The sequence below is a fragment of the Fukomys damarensis genome, unplaced genomic scaffold (genome assembly GCF_012274545.1).
Source record: "Fukomys damarensis isolate Sample0158 unplaced genomic scaffold, DMR_v1.0_HiC HiC_scaffold_11, whole genome shotgun sequence".
NCBI classification, from domain to species: Eukaryota; Metazoa; Chordata; class Mammalia; order Rodentia; family Bathyergidae; genus Fukomys; species Fukomys damarensis.
Window position 1 is genome coordinate 36,659,854 of NW_022900923.1, and position 21,391 is coordinate 36,681,244.

The 21,391-nt window shown below is 37.7% G+C and overlaps 1 protein-coding gene across 1 annotated transcript in view; it reads right to left on the reverse strand.

Annotated features, from left to right (window-relative positions):
- The window catches only part of Kcnt2 (potassium sodium-activated channel subfamily T member 2), a 253,856-nt gene extending 234,118 nt beyond the window's left edge, over window positions 1-19,738 (reverse strand). Inside the window, exons 1-3 of the mRNA XM_033762145.1 lie at window positions 17,184-19,738; window positions 7,826-7,905; window positions 5,419-5,518 (exon numbers count right to left, since the gene is read on the reverse strand). Of these exons, the coding sequence (XP_033618036.1) occupies window positions 5,419-5,518; window positions 7,826-7,886 (161 nt within the window). The 5' untranslated portion in view covers window positions 7,887-7,905; window positions 17,184-19,738. The remainder of the gene's footprint in view (window positions 1-5,418; window positions 5,519-7,825; window positions 7,906-17,183) is intronic.
- Between the last annotated feature and the right edge of the window lie 1,653 nt (window positions 19,739-21,391).

Sequence of the window (21,391 nt, forward strand, 5' to 3'; positions counted from 1 at the left end):
TTCCACTTCTTCGTTGTGTTCAACTCATCTTTTAGGACACGTCATCTGCTGCAGCTGTCTTGCTGCTCATCTCAGCTGAGACTATGTTTATTGGAAACCATTTATTTAATGACAGTCTTCTCCCAAACTACAAATGCTATGACAGCAAATCATATGCCTTTACCCACTGTTATCAACACAGTGTCTTGCCGAGTACAAACATATAGTAGTTTATAGAGTGGTCAGTATAAATGATGGTGCCAGTCAAGACAAAACCCATGGCTGTCCTTCCAAGGGATTTTCTTATATCTCAGAATGAAGAAAAATATATATTCAGTTTTTCTGTAGATGAAAAATATATGTGCTATAAAATCTTTTAAGTAAGTAGATATCAGTACCTGGAAAATTAGAAACTACTGCAATAACTTGATTTTTGAGTAGTTTGAAAGGGAATTAGTAATAATATCAACTTATGAAGATCTAATTATATCGAACTGGAGACATTTTTGTTGGTAGAGAAGAGTGGTGGTGAATCCATGGCACACATGTTATTTGTTTTTCTTTTAAGATAAAAGATGTTAATGTATGAATTGTGTTTTCCAAACTAAAACCTCAGTATTGAGGTTCAACTGCTATTTTGCCCCTGTGATTAGAAATAAGTGGGTTTTGGATTGTAGTTCGTGTACTCATCTTTAAAATGTCTAGAATATTATTTTAATATTCTACAGAGATACCACAGATAATTAAAATTTGAACTAGCCTTTACAAGATGTTATCACGGCTTTCTGGACTATCTTATCATGAAAATAAGTTTTGTAATATATAGAAGTCTTTCTCCTAATCATAACAAACAACAGGAACTTGAGCATTCAGTATAGTACTAGACCCACATTTCAAGATGAGCAAAATACATTTAGGATGTGTCCAAAAAGGCTCATCGGGACAATGAAAGATCAAAGAATCCAGCAAATGTATTAGGAAGATTTTTAGTAACTCAATCCCTTCCAAAAACTGAAAACACAACCCCAGTGTGGACAAGTGAGTACAAAATGAGGAGAGCTCTAAACAGGGACTGCTGAAGGAAACGGATACGAAGACAGAGCCTTCGGCTTGCACTAGGCTTACACGATGGTAGTGGAGGGGCTTTCACTAATTGTCAACATTCATCCTTCCTCTCCCTGGCGCAGAGCTGAGAACAGAAAATGCTCTGCGACCAGACTTCATTTCACAGTGTCAAAGCGTGTGGATGCACTGGTTTGGATTTGCTACCTGAGTAATGAAATTCTAGTAAAAGTCACAGGTATCATTCATTTGCTAAGAATATTTAAAGTAAATGTATATTCTTCGTGCTTTCCACTCTCTGAAAGCTGGATACAAAAGACCCAGGCCTTAGGACAAAATGCAAGTGGTCTGCAGACATGTTATAGAAAGTGTGTGTGTGTGTGTGTGTTGTGTATTTGTGTGTGATTGTAAGGACAACGGTCCACGATGACCAGGAACACCAGAATGAAATTCTTTGGTAAACAACAACAAAAACCCTAAATTTTAAGACTGAATGGAGAGGCCTTGATGCTACCTGAATCTGTACAGTGCCCAATATAGATGAGAGAAGAAAAATTCTACATTATGACATTCTTGCCTATAGTTCACAAAGTATTTTATAAATGTTGTCAAAACTCAATTTATTTTTCAAATACTCTTATCCTAAAGCAAGGATATCTTTAAAAAGCTTAATATTATCTGAACACACCAGTTACTATACTAGATCTTGATCTTAGATACAAGTCTAAATACTATAAAATAAAAGAACATTCAGGGGCTTCCTATTTTTGACTCTATGAATAGAATGCGCCAAAAAATAATCACCTTAATAATTTTTAAAGTGGAAATGAGTGCATGAGTTTTGACACAGAGTAAAGAACTGCACGCATCAGCAAGACAGGAGTCAATCTTGACGTCTCTCAGTATGGTGTAACACAATAATGGCTAAAATCTTTAAATCCTTACTACACGTTGTGAACAAAGTTTGCCATTTAAACGTTGTCAGACATCAATAGTAAAATCATTTCATATTATTCAGCTAATCCTTACCACAACTTTTTTCCAATAGGTTTTTATTCTTAGGAGGAACATAAAAATATGGCAAAGCTGCACAAATTATCTGCAGCTTTATCATGTCAGAAGCTCTAATTAAATAAATCTCTTTGCAGAATTAGACTCATTATTTTAAAATAGAGCCTGTGCCCATAAAGGCCACTTCTGTTTTTCATTAACCAGAACTGCATGGATAATGGGAACTAAACAGAACATTGCATTCAAAATGGAGCCATAAGTTAGTTTGTTATGTTTTTTAATTACAGTAATCTGATTTTTCAAATGTATATCCTCTGTAATTATGTCTGAATATTCCTGATAATATTACATGGACATTAACTGTAGGTAACTTTATTCCTCTTAATGTTTTCAAATAATAGAATACTATTCTATCACTCACATGTGCACTTTTTCTTTTGAAAAAATTTTTGCAGAATTTTATGATCTATGAGTCTCTCTAGTACATCTGTGGGTCTCTCTAGTCTATCTTTTTTCTTTTTATTTTTTGTTACCAGGGATCAAACTTCGAACCTTGAGCTTTCAAGGCAGGCGGCGGAACCACTGCACTAAATCCCCAGTCCTGTAGTGTATCTTTAACTTAGAAAAATCCTGGAATATTTATACAATAATTTATTATGTGCTCCATTTTTAATACCAAATAGAAAAATGTAACATACGCTGGTGTCTCTAAGCCATGGTCTTCAATCATCTTCACTGTATAAGAATGACTCCTTAATTAGTGGGTATAATTCCATTACTTTAGCATTTGTTGACCCATCAAGTCCCATGCTAAGTGTGAGAGCCACAGAGGCAAATACAATGTGTAGTCTAGATGTTATAAGAGACGTATGCGTGGATATTCAGACAACACTCATACAGTACTCCTAACCCAGAGTCAGAACTGGCCTTCAGGGTGTGATGCCGCTAAGAGTTTCAGATTAAGTGTTACCCAACAAACTGATATCAAGAAGGTCCAGCAGTGCTGAAGTCAACACAAGAGGTGCCACGAAGGGCACGGATGGAAAACTTGTGTCCAAGAATAAGCCCAGAGACAAGGGAGAGCAAAATAAGCATATGTGGCTTTAATTAGATCAGCAAGGCTGAAGTAGAAGGCTAGAGAATGAGGTAAGAAAAGACTACATTAATAAGGAACTTCACTTGAGCATTTGTTCACTCATCCATACAGCAAATAACTATTGTCTTCGTATGCTAGGCTGTGAGAATTCAATGATCCATTCCATTATGTCCAATCTGTTATTCACGGGAAACACAGAAAGCTAACCAGATAAAATACATGATATATGTGTGAGAGATAAAGGTACTGCAGTAAAAAGAAAAAAATTAAAGACAATCAAAGAGGTCTTCTGAGATTACAACTGGCTATAGAATGCCTAATGTGATTTTGAGTGAAGATCTGAGAAAGGATGTCTTATGTGATTTGATGTGTGAGAAAGGCAGACAGAGGGACAAGCTTGTGCAAAGCCCCCACACCTGACATGATCCCGAGAGGAAGACCATGTACCAGTGGAGAATGGGTCAGGGTGAGTAGCAGGAAGAGAAGAGAGGACAGAAATTCTTACAGGCCAGGGTAAGCACTTTGACTTCGGAAGCAGATGTGCATCGAGAGTGAACTCCCACGTTAATAAACTTAAAGGAAGCACAGGCAGAATTAGCAGGACCAAGTGAGAGGTTCTGACAATCATCCAGGTGACGGGAGATAGCGTGCATCAGGAAGGGAAGGGGTACTGAGAACTGACTCTACTCTGATTTTATCTTGAAGGTAGAAATGACAGAATTCTTTCAGGTGTTTGCATGAACTCCAGACAAAAAAAAGAAGTTAAAACTGACTCCAACACATGTAGCCCAAGAAACTTAGAACGGACTGTGACCAGCAGACATGGGAAAGGCTATGAGAACAAGACCCGGAAAGAAAGATGGATTGTCATTCATCGAGATGTCAAAGAACCCAGGAGCCGACGGAAACACGGCGAATCTGGAAGACATTTTAGACATCCAAGTGGAGAAGGTGAATATGTCAGCAGGAATTTGGGGGAAGGAATCTGTGACTATTGAATTAAAAACAGAGATAAAAGGCATAACAAGATTAGTTCTGAAGGTCTCCAAATGGACTGGAGAAGAGAAAACCTTTCCTTCTTCATACTTAATATGACAAAATAATCTAAATGTATACTGAAGGAAATAACATGCATAAAGCAACTAATTGAATCCCAAGAAGCAAGGATACCTCCAAAATAAGCAAGCTTTTCGTGGACTCAGAGTTCCCATGATGTACTGACTGTTCTTACAAAGTGCTCTGTCTTCACTCACAGTAATATGGTTGGTATATGCTAAGTACTCAATAAAATATGGTAAAGTATAATTATGTTGCATTAAATTATAATTATCAAACACATCTTTACAGAACAAAATTTTACTTATTACTTTCTTTTCTCCAAATCTTTGAATAAACACAAAACTCTTTTTATTATATAAAAAAGCTATTCACTTCATATTTATAGCATATGATGAACTCACTTTTCCATTTTATTTTCATCCTTTTAGTTTGTAATTATTTTAGGGGAAATTTACACATTAAAAGGGTTGTAAAGAAGTTAATCATCAAATTTCATCATCCAAATGCTTGGAATAACATTATACATGTCATAGGTTGGACAGGGGTCCAGGATAGAGATGGGGTAAAACATTATCCATGTCATTACACACCCAGAATATAACTTACTGTTTGGAGCAAAGGACGGATATTAAAAGGAAGTCTATAAATATATAGGTATAAAATTCAATAAAAGCAACAGAAGTATGAATGAAAAAATTTAAAATGATAAGTCAGGGTCGTTTCATTCAAAAGACAAAGAATTGCTTTGTTAAAATTGAAACTTGAGACAAGTTATTCATCTCAATATATGCTGAAGTTTTTTAATTCAAGAATATCTACTGCAGTATAACTGAAATATCTGTAAAATCTATAAAATATCTACAATATCTGGCATATAATAAGATAAAACTTTGGGAAGTGCGTGTAAATCTAGAACAAAAAGGCGTTCTGGTCTTGAAAGAGACTGACCCATTTTAAACAATTATTTACAGAACTTGGACAAGCAATGGCATTTTCATGAATCAGAGTCCAGGATTATAATTAAAAACAAACAGTAAAATAAATATTTACAAAGAACCTACAAATATTATGTTTATGAAAACTAGATCACCTTGAGACAAACACCTAACATCACTGAAAAAAAATGAGTCTTATACACCAGGCCTTAAAATGTAATAAATTCAAAATAATTCTTGAAAATACTGTTGAATCTTAGACAAAAGATACCTTACCATTCATTTCCTTGTGAAGGGCTTTCTAGTAGTACTCGGATTATGTATAATAAGCAGCTTAATAATTTGAGAGAAAAATTGAACAGGCGAATTCTTAGGCCTTTAAACAAACAACAAAAATTTGATTTTCATCTGAACTTAGTTCGCAAAAGCTTTAAAAGCATTGTCAAAAATATCACCTGTAAGAACAGCACTTCGGTTGTATTTAGAAACTACAGCACTATAATTGTCTAAACTTACTGAAATACTTGGTAGCTGAATTTTAATTACCTGAATATTGAAGCAAAAAATGAACTTGGTAGAATGCATGAACTACAAATGGCAGGTAACATTACACACTGAGAGGATACGTTTGAGTAATCAAAAAGTACAAAAAAATTTATGTTCAGCCAAGGATGTTAAAGCACACTTATAAATTTAGGCATACACACACACACACACACACACACACACACACTTATATATACATATATATAAATCTATATATGTATATATATATATATAAATATATATGTATGAATTAGGAGATAAAGTTTAGTTAGCTAGAAAATCTAGCAGCTTCTACATTCACAGGGTAAATCTTGGATATTCTAAGTACCTTGCAGATTTGATTACAGAGAAATTATAATTATTTCTATATAATCATGTATAATATTTTAAATATTCATTACATAATTGCATTATGGTACATATTAATTATTCAATTACATGTTATATATTCATTATATAATTAGGTCCTATTGATACAACTGTGTTATATATTGATGATAAATACAGAGAGATCAAATGGCTTATACTGAGAAACACTCTCTTTTCCCTCACTCAGGCACACACACACTTCATTTTCAGTTGGTAATTGAACCTTATCATTAAATAGATGAAATCCCAATTAAATCTTAAAAATCTTTAAAATTTGATACCGACGTGTACATGTCTTTTAAATTATTTAAGGCACAATTGGGCAGACTGTAATAGTTGACGTTGAAGCAGAGGAATTAAAGTTGGGTAAAATATTCTTAAAGTCTGATCAATAGGAACATTACTTTCCCTGAAAGTGTCTAGTGTTATTGATTTATATATTTAGAAAAAGACTTGAGACATGTTTTCCTGTATTTATTACCTAATGACACCTGGAAATGAAATGTCACTTTTTGTTTAACCCTGCCGTACATGAATGTACCTGTAGCATTTCTTAACACTGAAAAGGTTAATACGTAATTATGTAATTTTCCTAGGCTCTTCTATTAAAATGCTAAGTATATTTTGTAGGTTAATTTCATTACAATCTCCTAGACTACTAATAAAACTGTCCTTTATACAAATGGGCTTTCTCTTTAGTCAAGTGAGTATTCAAACAAAGCATGCACCTTTTCTGCTCTGCACAGGATTTTTAGTAAAGAAATTGAGGAAAACATCCATTCAGGTGATACAGCCCTTTTACATAGTATCTATTGATGAGATTTCCTTCGAAATTCAAAACAACCAAATCGAAAGGACAGTAATTATTATCAGCCTTAGACATAAAGCTGGTATGTCATTAAGAATATCTGTCCAGTGTGTCTTTAGTATGGAAGTAATCCATGAATTAAGTATTTAAACAATTTCCCATAAGTCAGGCATCTTTCTATTAACACTACTTAATATAAAACACTCCAAGTGTATTCAAGGGTCAGAAGCACAGAATTTAAAGTCTATACAAATATAATGTAGACATCTTCATTTCTTCTGGGCGTTTTAAGCAGTAGTCATGTATTGTTATAAGAAGGCTTCTTAAAATATGGGGTATTAAGGTGAGTCACCAAGTATCACTGCTACTTCCATCCTGAAAAGGCTCAACAAGGTATGACTATGCCAATTTTACATGCTCTTGAAGTTCCAGTGTTTCTCAAATTTATCTGATAATAATAATAATCATGGATGCTAAAATGCGATCCATCCTATACTTGCTGATTTAAATTCTTCAGGTGAAGCAAAAATGAGAATCTGTTATTGCCAAGCACTCAGGATGTGTGTTATTATTAGTCATGACTGGGAAACACTAAACTCTCTCTCATCAACTCAGAAAGTTATTCTCATTATAATCCGCAATCTGCAGAGTTTTGTCAAAGGATATTTTAGATGTCCCTCACTATTAAAAAGTGTGACGCTCTCAAATTATTGTTTCAATGTTTCCCGTAACCCAATAGTCCATGCAAGAGTCTATTAACTGATGAGGGATTTGGAGATCTGAAGGTGTTAAGGATCATTTCTACCACTAGATATGGCTTTCGAAACTTTACAGCCTCACCAGTAGGATTACCACTTTTATTCTTCTATATAAAAGTATTTTACAAATTATTGCACAATTAGAATTTTGAGATAAAGTTATGTACAAAAGAATAGAGGGGGTATGACAGGAATGACTTACTTGATCTCTGGTTTTTAATGAAAAATAACTTTAATCTCTCTTTAAATGTGTTTTCATTCATATAGAATTCAACTTGTACCCTGCAAGCAGAAAACAAAAACACAGACGTATATAAGTTCAACTATATCTTTACTTTCATGAAGACAAATATAAACCAACTTTGAAATTTTCTGGTTAGGCTAATGAATAATATAAGAAAACAAAATCAAATTAGTTGATTTAATGTAAATAGTTTGAGTGCATTACATGCCACACGAAATTAGAATTGGCTGAAATATAATACTGATATTTTAGACATAAGCAGTTACTTTCTAATTTTCAAGGCATATTTAATTCAAGTATATGTAGTCAATTCAATTACCGATATTAATTAATATAACGAGTGGTATAGATAATTCAAATCAACAATAAAAATATTTAATGTGTGTCATTTTGAGGATTCTGAATCAGTGTCTTCCAAATATATTTCCACTATCAGAATCAACTACATGCTTGAAAACTTCATGTTAGGTGATACAATCCCAGATCTCTTGAGTCAGAATCCTAGAAGGCAGAATCTGGAATATTATTTTTAAATGCCCTTAGTTCATCTAGCGCTTACATTTGGACAGAAGATTATTTAAGTTTATTGCCCTATTTATTTAGAAATATATATATATATATTTGTATTATATATATATTTGTATTATATATACATATATGTGTATTATATATATATGGATCAGAAAAATAATGGTAATGACAAACAGAATAATGAAATTACCATAGCTTATAACACAATTAATGGACCATAGATTACATATTTACTCCAGTACAGAAATTATCAATAACCTGAAAATTAGCTACATTCTAATCAGTTTACTTTTTCTCCAAATTCTAGAAAACTGTCTCTCATTTTAAAGGGTATAATTAATAGTTTCCAAATATTGATTAAAAAGAAATATTTTGTTCAATGCATGCTGGTTTGTTAATAGTCAACAGCTTAATTTATTTCAAAACATTTATTATAGAACAGGATTCCAAACAAGCTAAAAAAAATTTTAATGTTAACATCAACAATAATAGTTTACTTACATTTTTCCTAATATCACAATATGTTTATACACTAGGAAGGTTTGGAAGTTTGTTTGTTTTTTTATTTTTTTTTTTTTGCAAGAGGGTACACATAAACACAAGGTGAGAGGGGTAAAAATGATATATGCAGATCCTCATATAGTAGAGAAGTATTTCAATATGACGTTGCCTTATACTATATCACTTTCTTGCTTATAAATATTTAAAAAGAAGTCTCTTGTTCCACAAAACACAAAATGACATTTTATTCACCACAAACTAACTTTTAAATTTTATACCTTAAAAAATGAGAATGCCTTCTAAGTTTTATTTCTTCTCCTTGAAAATATTTATATCCAAAATTTTAATTTCTTTTCAAAATTTTCTCATTTTCCTCACCTTCTAGGTAAAATGGAAATAAAACAAAACTAGAAGCCAAAATGTTCTTTGCTTGATAATTTCTGCAGAGTGGTATCGTAAGAGTTGCAACATCTTCCAGCAAATCCCTTCCAATTTCAGGCCTACGAGCAGGCTCCCATCCCCACAAGGCAGCCCACTCACACATACTTCAAAAGCCCATGTATACCCATGCAGAAACAAAACTGCAACAGAATCCTGGAAATCCATTATTGGATCTGTTTCTGTTGTTTATGAAGGGAAAAGTCAGTTTATTTTAAATAAAGTAATGCTAATATCAAGCAATACTAATATCAAGTTAAACTACTTAAAATACAGTACGAATACAAAAGCAAATGTGAGAGGACACAGGTCTATCACACAAGTAATTTAGAAAAGGTTCTGCAGCTTTACTTCCTGAAATGAATGGGCAAGTCTATAGGACTATAAATCCACTTTGGGTACATATAAATGTCTTTTAACTAAACATGATATTATCTAGAGGTTTAAACAAAATAAAGAGGGCCCTAGAAAATATCACCTAAGGAAAAATAGAAGGAACTGCAAAGATTGGACAAATACAGAGTCAGCCAATGGCTGTCTTTTTTTTTAATTTTATGGATATAGAGTTTTATTTTTCCTCATTGAGTTTATTGGTACATTTTAGGTCTACAGTACAGTTACATTCATCATTGGGACCTTGTACCTTTAAGTGACAGGTCTTGGTTCTCATTTTTTCCCCGTCCCTGCCCTCCATTCACCCCCTCCTCTCCTCCCCATTTACAAATACTTTATTTCCATTTTTCCATTTTCTCCTATTTTTTTCTTTCTCTTATTAACTTTCCCCTACCCTTCCCATTTTCCCTACACTTTTAGCCCTTTTCTTCCTATTTTACATTGTCAATTATCTCTTTAGGATCTTATGTACTATTATAGTTTATTCACACCAGAGAAACAATTCGGTATTTACACATGTGTGACTTATTTATTTCACTTAGGAGTATATCCTCAATATGTATCTATTTTCCTATGAATGAATCTAATTTCTCATTCTTTATGGGTATTAATCCATTTTATAGAAAACCGCATCTTCTTTATCCAGTTTCCAAATGATGGGCAAATGGGCTGTTTCCAAGTTTTAGCTATTACAAACTGTGCCACTCTCTTTAAATATTAACGTGTTCAACATTATTAAAGTAGAATGACTCATCATGTGATTCTCATTGAAAAAGAACTAATATTAAAGGATGTTAGACTTATGAATGAGAATTAATCAATTCTGAAATGGGCTTCATTGTATAGTGAAGAATTCTCCAAATGTGGCAAAGACTTAATCCCGAAAGCCACTGTTCTCTTTTCCCCTGCAAGTAAAGACAATTTTGCATGGTGTAAGGACTCTCATTTAATAATTTCTGAGTCTCTATCTGATTGTAAAATTGTGTGAAGTAAAACTCTCAAGCTAGAAACCTCACTGAGTGAATACTATCCCTGTGGATCACGGCTAATATTTATACAAATGATTTCTAAAGTTAAAACTAAAAGTAAACAAAAAAAATGGAGCATTTTTGATCCATTATCTTAGGAACAGAAAAGCACCTTTTAGGTGTCATGGCTATAATACAGAGTGAAGCCTTCTTTTAGTTCACAAGACATCTTGTCCCGAACCGAGGCATGTTTGTGGTAGTAAACACTTTGAGGACTTTCCCCGGCATTAAACAGTGCTACATAACTCAGGGATCTGGTAAAGTTTAATGATCACCCTTATTTTTTTATGATTTTAGCTAATTTTAAACATTCTCTCAGTATTTCCTTTTCCAGATTCAAAAATGCTTGCCTTCCTCTCCGTCTCTGCCCTTTCTCCTTCACTCCCCACTCTTCTTTCCTTTTCTTCTCTTCGCTGTGACCTCCCTCCTTCTATCTAACTTGTCCTGCATTTACACCTCGGTATGCTTTTTTTGTACGACTCTCTAAGGAACAAAGTATTGAATAATACATTTCAGCAAATCTGCCCTAATCACGTCCGCAAATGTCATCTTTACTATATGCTTGTTGCAAAGATAAAATTTATATTCCTTTTGTCACATTTATCCTAACAATTACCATGATTATATTTCATAAAAAGTAAATTTCAACTGCAATCATTAAGTGATATTGAAATGTCACTGTTAAACATTGTTACTTTTATATGAGTCACCAAGATATTATTATATTACATACATCCTTTGTGACACTTACTTCTACATAGTTTTATAATTTTCTTTGCTAACTTTGCTCTGACTTTTAACTTTTGATACTTAAATGGCAATTATGTTTAACTCCCTTATATGTTATAGCTGGCTTTTTAGGGAGGCAATCACATCATCTGCAATATTCTCTACTACTTCAGTTTATATCTCGATGCTCTTGTCATAATTCACTGACACATATTTTTGGAAAAAATTGGTGTGCCTTTCCTACAACAAAACATAGCTCTATAATATCTCTACTGCTTTAGCACTAAGTACATTGGGAAACTGAGACTGCAGTAATATGTATAGTTCACTAAAAAAAAAAAGGTATGGATGCTTGTTCTTATAAAATGATCTTAAATCTATCAAGTTGATAACTACATTGTCTTTCTTTTGACCACTTGATTTGGTGATTTTAGAGTCTTTCTATTAAGCAATTGTTTTTGTTTTTTATAATAATTTGTTTTGCTTTTGTAACAATAAGCTATTCAGATGATTTACTGCTAGATTTCCTATACTTTTCAGGAGTTTTTACTCCATAGATAAATAACATGCATGTGCTACCTTCTTTAGACTATTCTAATATTAACAAATACGAAAAATAAAAAAGAACCCTTCAAATTTTCTGCGCTCTGGAACTTTACTGTAAAGATTTTCTTGGTATAATTATCATCAATTTTCCAATACACTATCAAGTACCATACTATTCATTTTGATTGGGGCTTTTTTTATTTCCTATTCATTCTGTTCTTTTGCCATTTCAATGTTGTATAAAGATCACCCAGGATCTTATTAAATTGAAATTTCCCTGCTTTGCTCTTAAAATTCTTATTTAATAACTTAAAATGATATTACATTTGAACACAGAGACTAACTCTGATCAAGATTGTCAATGAGCTGTTCTTTCAGAAACAGCTTTTTCAGGGCCTGGGATTTAGCTCAGTGGCACCAGGACTGCCCCGCAAGCACAAGGTCCTGAGTTTGATCGAAAAAAAAAAAAAAAAAAAAAAAAAGCAATCACCACCGAGCTCTGGGTCACTGTGCTCTTTCACAGTGGTGCGCTCTCGCCCAGAAACAGCTTTTTTGACTGGTAATTACTTGAAATCTGTCCTGGATGACAAACTTCTGCAGCCATTTGCTCTTGGATCGTAAGGTGGCTATAGATAACTACCAAAAGAAGATCCTTCCTCTCTGTCTACTTGGTGTGGCTTGGTTCTGTTGCGCGCCTGCCCTCCTTTTGATTCTGCAATATTAGTTATGGAGTCCATGTATAAAATCTTCCTCACTGTACTCATAACAAACAAGGTTTTATCTGCCTCAGTGTTCTTGTCTTAGTAGGCACGTTCAACAGATACATGTCAGTTTTGCTCTATGTTTTAGATGTTTCCTTTTGGAAAATCTATGTCCAGGTTGTATATTAATACACATAGTGCCCAGAATAACTCTCACTGCTAAGAACTTTTAATCTGTAGCTGTTTCTGTGCTTGTAAGTTGTGAAGTCCTCCTAACTCCGTGGTTGGTGCTCTGAAAGCAATGAGTGAAGAAAAACATAAAATCTCCCCATGTAGCACAGAGAAAGTTTTCTCATTCTGCACCACTAGTACTGCCTAACGTGGGTGACTTTACATTTATGAAAATGTCACCTTCCCAAATGTACTAAATGTCACCTTTCCAAATGTACACATTATGCTTACCTCTATTATCTTTAAAGGGATTGTTATGAGTTGGAATTCTGCCCTCCAAAATGACATACAGAAGTCCTAATTCACATTACTTCAAAATGTAATCTCAGTTGGAAATGGAAGTATTGTTGATACAGTTACTTAAATCGATTAGATCACACTAGAGAAGAAGGGGTCCTCAACCAAAAATGACTGACGATGTTTTAAAGAGAAAATTTGTACACAGAAACAGATACAAAGGAAAGAGGGTCATGAGGAGATAGAGGCAGAAACTGGACTGTACTGTCACTGTCCACGGCATGTGCATCCAGTTCTAGCAGAATCCAGAAAAAGCAGTGAAGTATGCTCCCTTGAAGTCTTGGTGGTTTTTGGTTTTGTTTATGTTTTGAGACAGTCTCACTATGTAGTTGAGACTGACCTGGAACTCACTATGTAGCCCAGGCTGGTCTCGAACTCACAGTGATCCTCCTACCTCAGCCTCCCGAGTGCTGAGATTACAGGCGTGCACCACCACACCCGGCTAAGTCTTGGTGTTTTCTTTTGATTTGTTTCAGAAAAAACATTTATTGGTACACAAGAAACATGCTGTACCACGGTCTTGAGTTCCAAACTGTGGTCTCCCAAAACTTCCCATTCTTGTCAATCACATTGTCTGTGGGCCTTTTTATGGGTCCCCTAGGAGGTGAATGCACTCATTGTGTACGATGCTGACAACAGCAATTCTCAGATACACCAGCTAAGTTTATTAGAATATAAGTTCTGCGAGAGGAGGCACCACAGTACTTTGTTTTACACTCATATCTTTAGAATTTCACGGATTACCTGAAACCTACTGGACTTAAGGTTACTGGTTAGATACTTGAATAAAGGAGCATTCAATTTTTTTCTTTACTACAATCCTTAAGGACCCTGAATCAGTATCTAAGTGAGAAGGATAAAAGCTCCTTCCTTTCTTCCTTATAATAATTTGAGAATCCAAAATTTGAGTTCCTAGTGAATTGAATCTTTGTAATCTTTCTTATTCTGGCTTGTCTCTCTTGTAACTCATAGTAATTCTCTGTACATTTTTGAACAAGTTTTCTTTCAATTTTAATAGTTTAGACTTATTTGCACTTTTATCCCCCCATGATTTTAATAAGTATTAAGGAAGACACTATACACTATTCGTTGCTTGACTTCTTAATTTGCTTTTCATAATATGGTTATGATTCCAGTACATCAAATTCCAACTTTATTCTCTAGAAAAAGAAAAATTTACTGAAACACTATTACTGAGTTGCCTAAACTCACTTAGCTAGCACTGAGATAGAGCAGGGACACTGGTCTTTCCATGACCCTTCTTGCCTCTTACCTCTCTATTAAATTGGTACTCCTTTACCAAGAAAGGAAGACTTGTGGGTCCTTTGTAAAATATTATGAAAGAACACTGCAAACAGCAGATCTCTACAGGGAAGCTGGACAGTACTTGCAAGTTCTGCCCCAACCACCAGTTCCCTCCTCCAGGGAGGAGAGTGCCGGGAGGACGGAGGTCACCCTGGCGTCACCACCTCACGGAAGCCGTCTAGAAGCCACTTCTCGCAGGGAGCTCACGGTGTTTCCGGGGGACCTCACAGCTCAGAATCCCTTGGGTCCCTTCCTGACCCTCAAATACCTGCCCGGGAAGCACTAATGCCTTTGAGATATCTTCTCATCCGCATTTTTCATGTTATTTTTCTCACTTCCCTGTATTTTCCTCGTGTCATTTACCAGTTTTACAGATGGACTGTAGCAGATTCCACACTTTTACAAAAAGTTACACAATTCCGGTAACTTTTGAAATATTCACTTCTAAATCAATATTTTCAAATTTTGATCACATTCTGTCACACACTAATTACTGTGTACTGCAGACGAAGTATATTTTATTATGTTATTAAGCTACTGTGAAATTGTCATTTCCTTCTATTGTTTTCTGCATCTCCTGTTTCGTGTAAGTCTCTCACAGTTGAGGCTCGCACCTTGACCTCTCTCCTGATCTTGAGGACTACACAGCCTTCAGACTCAGTTGTCCCGCCAGCTCTCAATGCCGTTGGGGCACAGCCGCTTTTACCTGGGGTTGTTTCCCACAGGCCTGAAAACCACCTGGAGAAAAGCCCAGTGCACCAAGGCAGGAGTTCACGTGAATGCCTCCCCTTCCCTTCCTCTTTCTTACCTAACATATTCCTTAAACCCCACTGACAAAGTGAATGCTGGGACCCAGACCCCCAAAGTGAAATCCGCTTTGTGCTTGTGGAAACCCTGCTTGCCCCTGGCCAGGCAGAAGAGGAGTTCCTATGGGACTCGTCACCAACTCTGTGTTTTTTATTAACTTCTGTCTCATATAGACTTAGAAACTGAGCATCCACAGCTTTTCATACATAAAACCAGTTTATTTCCTAACTACTAGGCCGGGGAAAGGGCAGAAGGGCAGAAAGTGAGAGAGAAGGTGGGAGGGACTCAGGAGAGCAGAGCAGAGCTCCAGCCCGGCTTCCTGTTGGGGGCCTCGGCGTTGAGCAGCAGGCTCGCCGGAAGTCAGAGAGGATCCCAAAGGAGCCTCTCCCTTTAGCAGGTGGACATTGGCAAAACCCCAGCTCTGGGAGGAAGAGGCCGAGGAACAGGCCATGGGGTAGACCTTCCTCATCGCGAATGCTGGCCTGGGCTTGAGGAAGTGGGTACCTGAGGGGCCAGGGATGTTTTGTCCCTGTTTCCTGGAGGAGGCGGAGGAGGAGGAAGGGGACCTCTCAGGACCTGGGCCACTGGGGCCTTAGGAATGATAGAACTCCACCTGGAGGAAGGGCAGGAGATATGGAGGGACTTGGCTTTGGGCCAGCAGAGCTGCCTGAGGCCCCCTTAAGGGGCTGTGGGTGGGCTTTGTGGTCCGGCCAGAGAGGAAGTCCAGCAATCCCCGGGCTCCTCCCACAGCGTGGGCAGGAGGGGAAAGGATCCCTTGGCAGGTGCTGGTCGACACCGCCTGGAGGGACCACGCGGGGAAAACCATCTGCTGGATGCGCTCTCTGCAACACTGAGTGAAGCAGGATCTTTGCCTGAGAGGGGAGCTTTCAGCTCCATTTCGCGCAGCTTTTGTCTGGTGCGAGCATTTTCTTTTCTCAGATTGCAGAGCTCTTTTTCAGCGTTGTGAGCCACCACCCAGTTCTCACGGGCTTCTCTCTGCACGGAGGTCAGCTGCCTCTGGTAGAAACGGACGGTCCTCTCGCATTCCTCCTCCAGGTCCCGGACTAGCTTCCTGCAGGTCTCCAGCTCTTCGGTGGCAGCGCGTTCCCTCTCCTGCAGCTGTTGTTCTGCCCGGGATCTCGCCTGCAGGCCGGCTTTCCCGTGGCAGCTCAGGACTCGGTGTTGGACTTCGAAGCTCGCTGTGAGCCTCTGCTGAAGCTTCTGGGGCGCGCTTGGCTGCTGGGAGTTTGCTGACTGCCCAGATGTTCGCTGAGTCTGGAGATGGTGCACAGACGCTATGGGTTCTTCCTCTGCCCTTGCTCCCTGGGCCCGTGCTTTGTTGAAGCGCAGTAGGGCAACTTTGGTTTCAGCTACTTTCCACGTGAGCGATTCGGATTCTTCTTCTAGGGACCGGACCCTCTTGGAAATCACGGCCATCCTGGACTGCTGGTTCCGAAAAGGTGCCGAGTGTTGTTCTTTGAGCTCGCCGAGGAGGACGGCTATCAGCCCTTGAAGTCTGGCTCTGTCCTGGGCCATCTCCCAACGCTTTGCTTCCCTGGCCTCTTTGAGAGCTGCCTCTAAGGCTTCCTGCCCTGTTTGAAGTCGGCTCACTTTATCCAACAGCTGGCATTTGTCCTGAAGAAGATCTGCCAGCTGGAGACTAAGCTGTTTTTCTCTGAAGCCGAGTCGGCTTCTAATGGCGCAAAAAATCCTCCACAAAAGTAGGAGAACGGTCAAGAGACACACAGTGTCGGGCCACTCCATGGTACAAGGCCGCCTGCGCAGTGGCCTTGGCGGTTGAGTACTGACCTATGGAGAGCACAGCCGTATTAACCTGTGATTCACCTGAGCTGTTGAACGGTTTACTGGTGGTCTGATCTGTTGAACGGTTTACTGGTGCAAATGTAACGGTTCAACGGTTTCCTTCCGGAATGTGTGCGCGGAGCTCTCTAACAGCCGCACAGCCAGAGAGTATAAAAGGAGAGGTTCGGTAATAAAGTAGCAGCAAGTAACATGAGAAGATAAGGTCCTCCCGTCTCTCTGTCCTCGTCCTTTCAGGTTTAGGACCTGCTGGCAGGATCCTGATGTCGCGGCTTGCGACACTGACCTAGAACGTTCAGCGTTTGGTCCATAACCTGGCAACGGGAGCGGACCACCGCTGGGCCCGCCGCGGGGGTGGAGGGACCCTGGGCCACACTGCCGAACAGGCCTGGCAGCATCTCGGGCTCAGTTCACCACTACCCCGGCATCTTCAGGGGCCCTTACTGTGGTTTCTGTCCCGAAAAGCACAGGTTCACACACCTCCAGGGGCCCGCAATGTACCTCCTCCGGGCCACCCCACCCCCTCCCTGTGGTTCCAGTCGGGCGGGTACTGCGCATGAAGGCGGTTGGCAGAGCCATTTTTCCGATGCCCTGGACTAAGTGTATCAGTATCTGAAAAATCTTGCAGAGACAGCCTAAAACCCTGCCAGGCCAAGTCTCATGATGACTCACTGAAATTGACTTGACCAAGTAAAGTTGGGTTCATAAAGTGATGTGCTGACTTGTGCCGCCCTTAGACGGTTAGAAATAGGCCCCAGACTTAAACGGTTGGTACGAAAAGATTTAAATCATGCCTGGTTCCCACCCAACTTCCACATTTCTGGTCCATCTGTTTTGCCGCCGAGTTACCTTCCCGATTACACATGCCCCCCAGTTAAAAGGACGACATTCTTATGCATGTAACTCTTTGGCAAAAGAAAATTTTACTGAAACACTATTACTGAGTTGCCTAAACTCACTTAGCTAGCACTGAGATAGAGTAGGGACACTGGTCTTTCCATGCCCCTTCTTGCCTCTTACCTCTCTATTAAATTGGTACTCCTTTACCAAGAAAGGAAGACTTGTGGGTCCTTTGTAAAATATTATGAAAGAACACTGCAAACAGCAGATCTCTTCAGGGAAGCTGGACAGTACTTGCAAGTTCTGCCCCTTGATTATTGAGCAGATTCTTATCTACTTCCAAATGTTCATTCCTAGACTCTGGTAACCACATTATCATACAGGACAAGCATTCAAATCAGGGCCTATAGAAAAAACTAGCTAAATAAGCTTGCTATCTACTTTTTCACTTTAAAAAAAAATAGCTTACCTACTTTGGCTAGTTAATGCTCAAGTGGTTCCGGTTGGTTTCCACTATCTCCAACCTTTACTGTACACCTACAAATAACCTCACTTTCAAGGCTTTGGAGTTCCTTTCTAGGGCTTTCTCTCTTCCTTTTTTCCAAACAATTCTCTTCACAATGACTTAAATCCAACTTACTCAATTCCTTTGCCAGTTTCATAAGGAAGCAGAGATAAGCTTTAAAGATATTTGATGCTATTCTCTGCATTAAAAAAATAAAATTTTTAATAATGTCATTTGGTAGAAGGTAAATAGTTACACATATATGCATGTACACCACACACACACACACACATGTATCTATTTATACACAGAGATTCTCCTCAATTTAAGATACAGCTGGATACTGTTTTGGTTTAGATCTAAAATGTCCCCAAACACATCTCAGAGGTGGGGCTTTTGGAAGGTGACTGGATCGTGGGGGACACCATACTCATCAGTGGATTCATAGTAGCTGAATATGGTGTTGGAAGTGGGACCTGGTTACAGGTGGGCCACTAGGAGTATGACGTAGAAAAACGTATTGTCCCCAGCTCCTCCCGTCTCTCCTGCTTCTTGGCTGCCATGGGCTGAGCATCCCACTCCTCTATCACACTCCTCGGCCACCCTGTTTCTGCCTTGGAGCCCACTGATGGTGCACTGAACCCCTGAGCCAAAATAAACCTGTCCTCCTTAGGTTGTGGGTGGCAGGTATTTTGTCCCTGTCATGGAAAAGTGGCTAAGACACACACTCATAATTCATATTCTTCATAAATCTAAAGCGTCATAAGTCAAAAATGTATCTGATATACCTGTGTACTGAACATTATGGCTCGGCCTATCCTACATAAATATACTCAACCATATATCTGTGTACACTTGCACAAAATCAAGTAACACGAAAAAAATGTTAGGAATATTTGTCAGGAAGTATTGACTGTCTCGTGCACATAACTGAATGCCTCTGGACAGGAAACACGGGCAATCCAATACAACGCACAGTACTAGTAATTCACCCTGTGACCCCAGGGCCAACTAATTGAGGCTGCCCACTGGGGCCGGGCAGCACTACAGCATATCGTATCACACAGAAGAGCTGCAAGTTGGGGACAGATCTAAACTCCAAATTCTACACATGGTTTCCACTGCATGTGTGTTACATTTGCACTGTCATAAAGTGTAGAAAGAGTCACACCACAGCAAGGCAAAAGCCAGTTTTGTATTTGTGTTTGTGTGTGTGTGTGTCCAGATACAATATATACACATATAAATATGGTGTGATATGATGGTAATGAAAAAATAATCTAAAGTGCAATAACCCATACATTTATTTTCATTAGAAATTATGGTGATAACTCATCAGTACTTGCATTGACTCCTCTGTTAGTTCTTGGTAATCATTACTTACAGTTAGCCAGAAACTCACAACCTGGTTATTTCCATGACAAATGCAATACAAATCTAGCGAAGAATACCTTTGTATTCATATCACTTTTGATTCATCTTTTCATGTGCAACGTGCATTTATTTACTAGACCTGCTTTCTACCTTTCTCCGTCTAAAAAAAAAATTAAATTTAAGCAGCTTCTAACTGTCTTAAGTCTAAGGAAGAGAAGCAAAAAATAAAGGAAGGTAGAATAATTATTAATGGGGCCAGGGATTTAGCTCAGTGGTTCCACTGCCTGCCTCACAAGTGCAAGGTCTTGAATTTGATCCCCGTACCAAAAAAAAAAAAAAAAGTATTAATGTACGTTTTGTCATCCTGAAACCACAAAGAGATTCCACCTCATCCTGTCCTTGACCAACTATATGAGGAGAACAATTCTGCGCTGAGTCATTAAAAAAAGAAAAGAAAAAGGAAATTGCACAGAAAACAACATTTATTCATTTTTATTCTATTAAGTATATAATAACAGGCAGCCAAAATGAATAATACTTGAGCTTATTAAAAATAAATCTCATAAGGATCATGTATCTTTGCCAACACCACCTCGACAAAATGAAATACCAGATACACTATGATTATTTCTAGTTATTTTTCTCATTCCATATGTATACATCTATAAACACACACATACGCACTTGTTTACTGATGCACTCTGCAAATATAAAGCTGGTCAAGTCACACAAAAGATTAAAAGCTTATATAATATGACCAACACAGTCACAACCACCATTCAAAATTCAAAACACCTAGGGCCAGGGATTTAGCTCAGTGGTTCCACTGCCTGGCTCCAAAGCATGAGGTCCTAAGTTCAATCCCCAGTACAAAAAAAAATAATAATAACATCTGAAACATGCATACTTGTTTCCCTTTTATTTATGAGAAGGTAGAAGATACTATGTAGTCTCTATCTCAGACTGTAAGGCAGACATTCCCCAATTTACCAAGCACGGCTACTTTGTAAAGGTATGAAAGTGACATATTCAGTAGAAACCATACCTAGAATCTTCAACTGTGATTTTTTTTCCCAACCCTTCAATTTGAGGTCAGACACTCTCAAGTTACTCTCTTAGCTCTGAGACCTAGTGCTCAATCAGTCATGCAATCAAAAGAATAAATAACTCACATTCTACCAGTGTACCATGTTGTCAGCATTCTGGGGTACAAGTATTCAATAAATTGCCTCAGAGAATCAACATTTCATTTCAAAATAGGATTTATATGAAATGCCTTTCCCAGCTATAGGCTACAATAAGTGTCTTAAGCACTTTAAAGTAAGCTAGACTAAGTCATGATGTTTGGTGGATTGGGTGTATTAAATGTGTTAATATTTTTAATTTATCAAGATTTATTAGAACATAATTCCATCATAAGTCAAGGATGATTTGTATCGCACTACTCATATTAAATCCTTGAAGGAAAATAATAGAG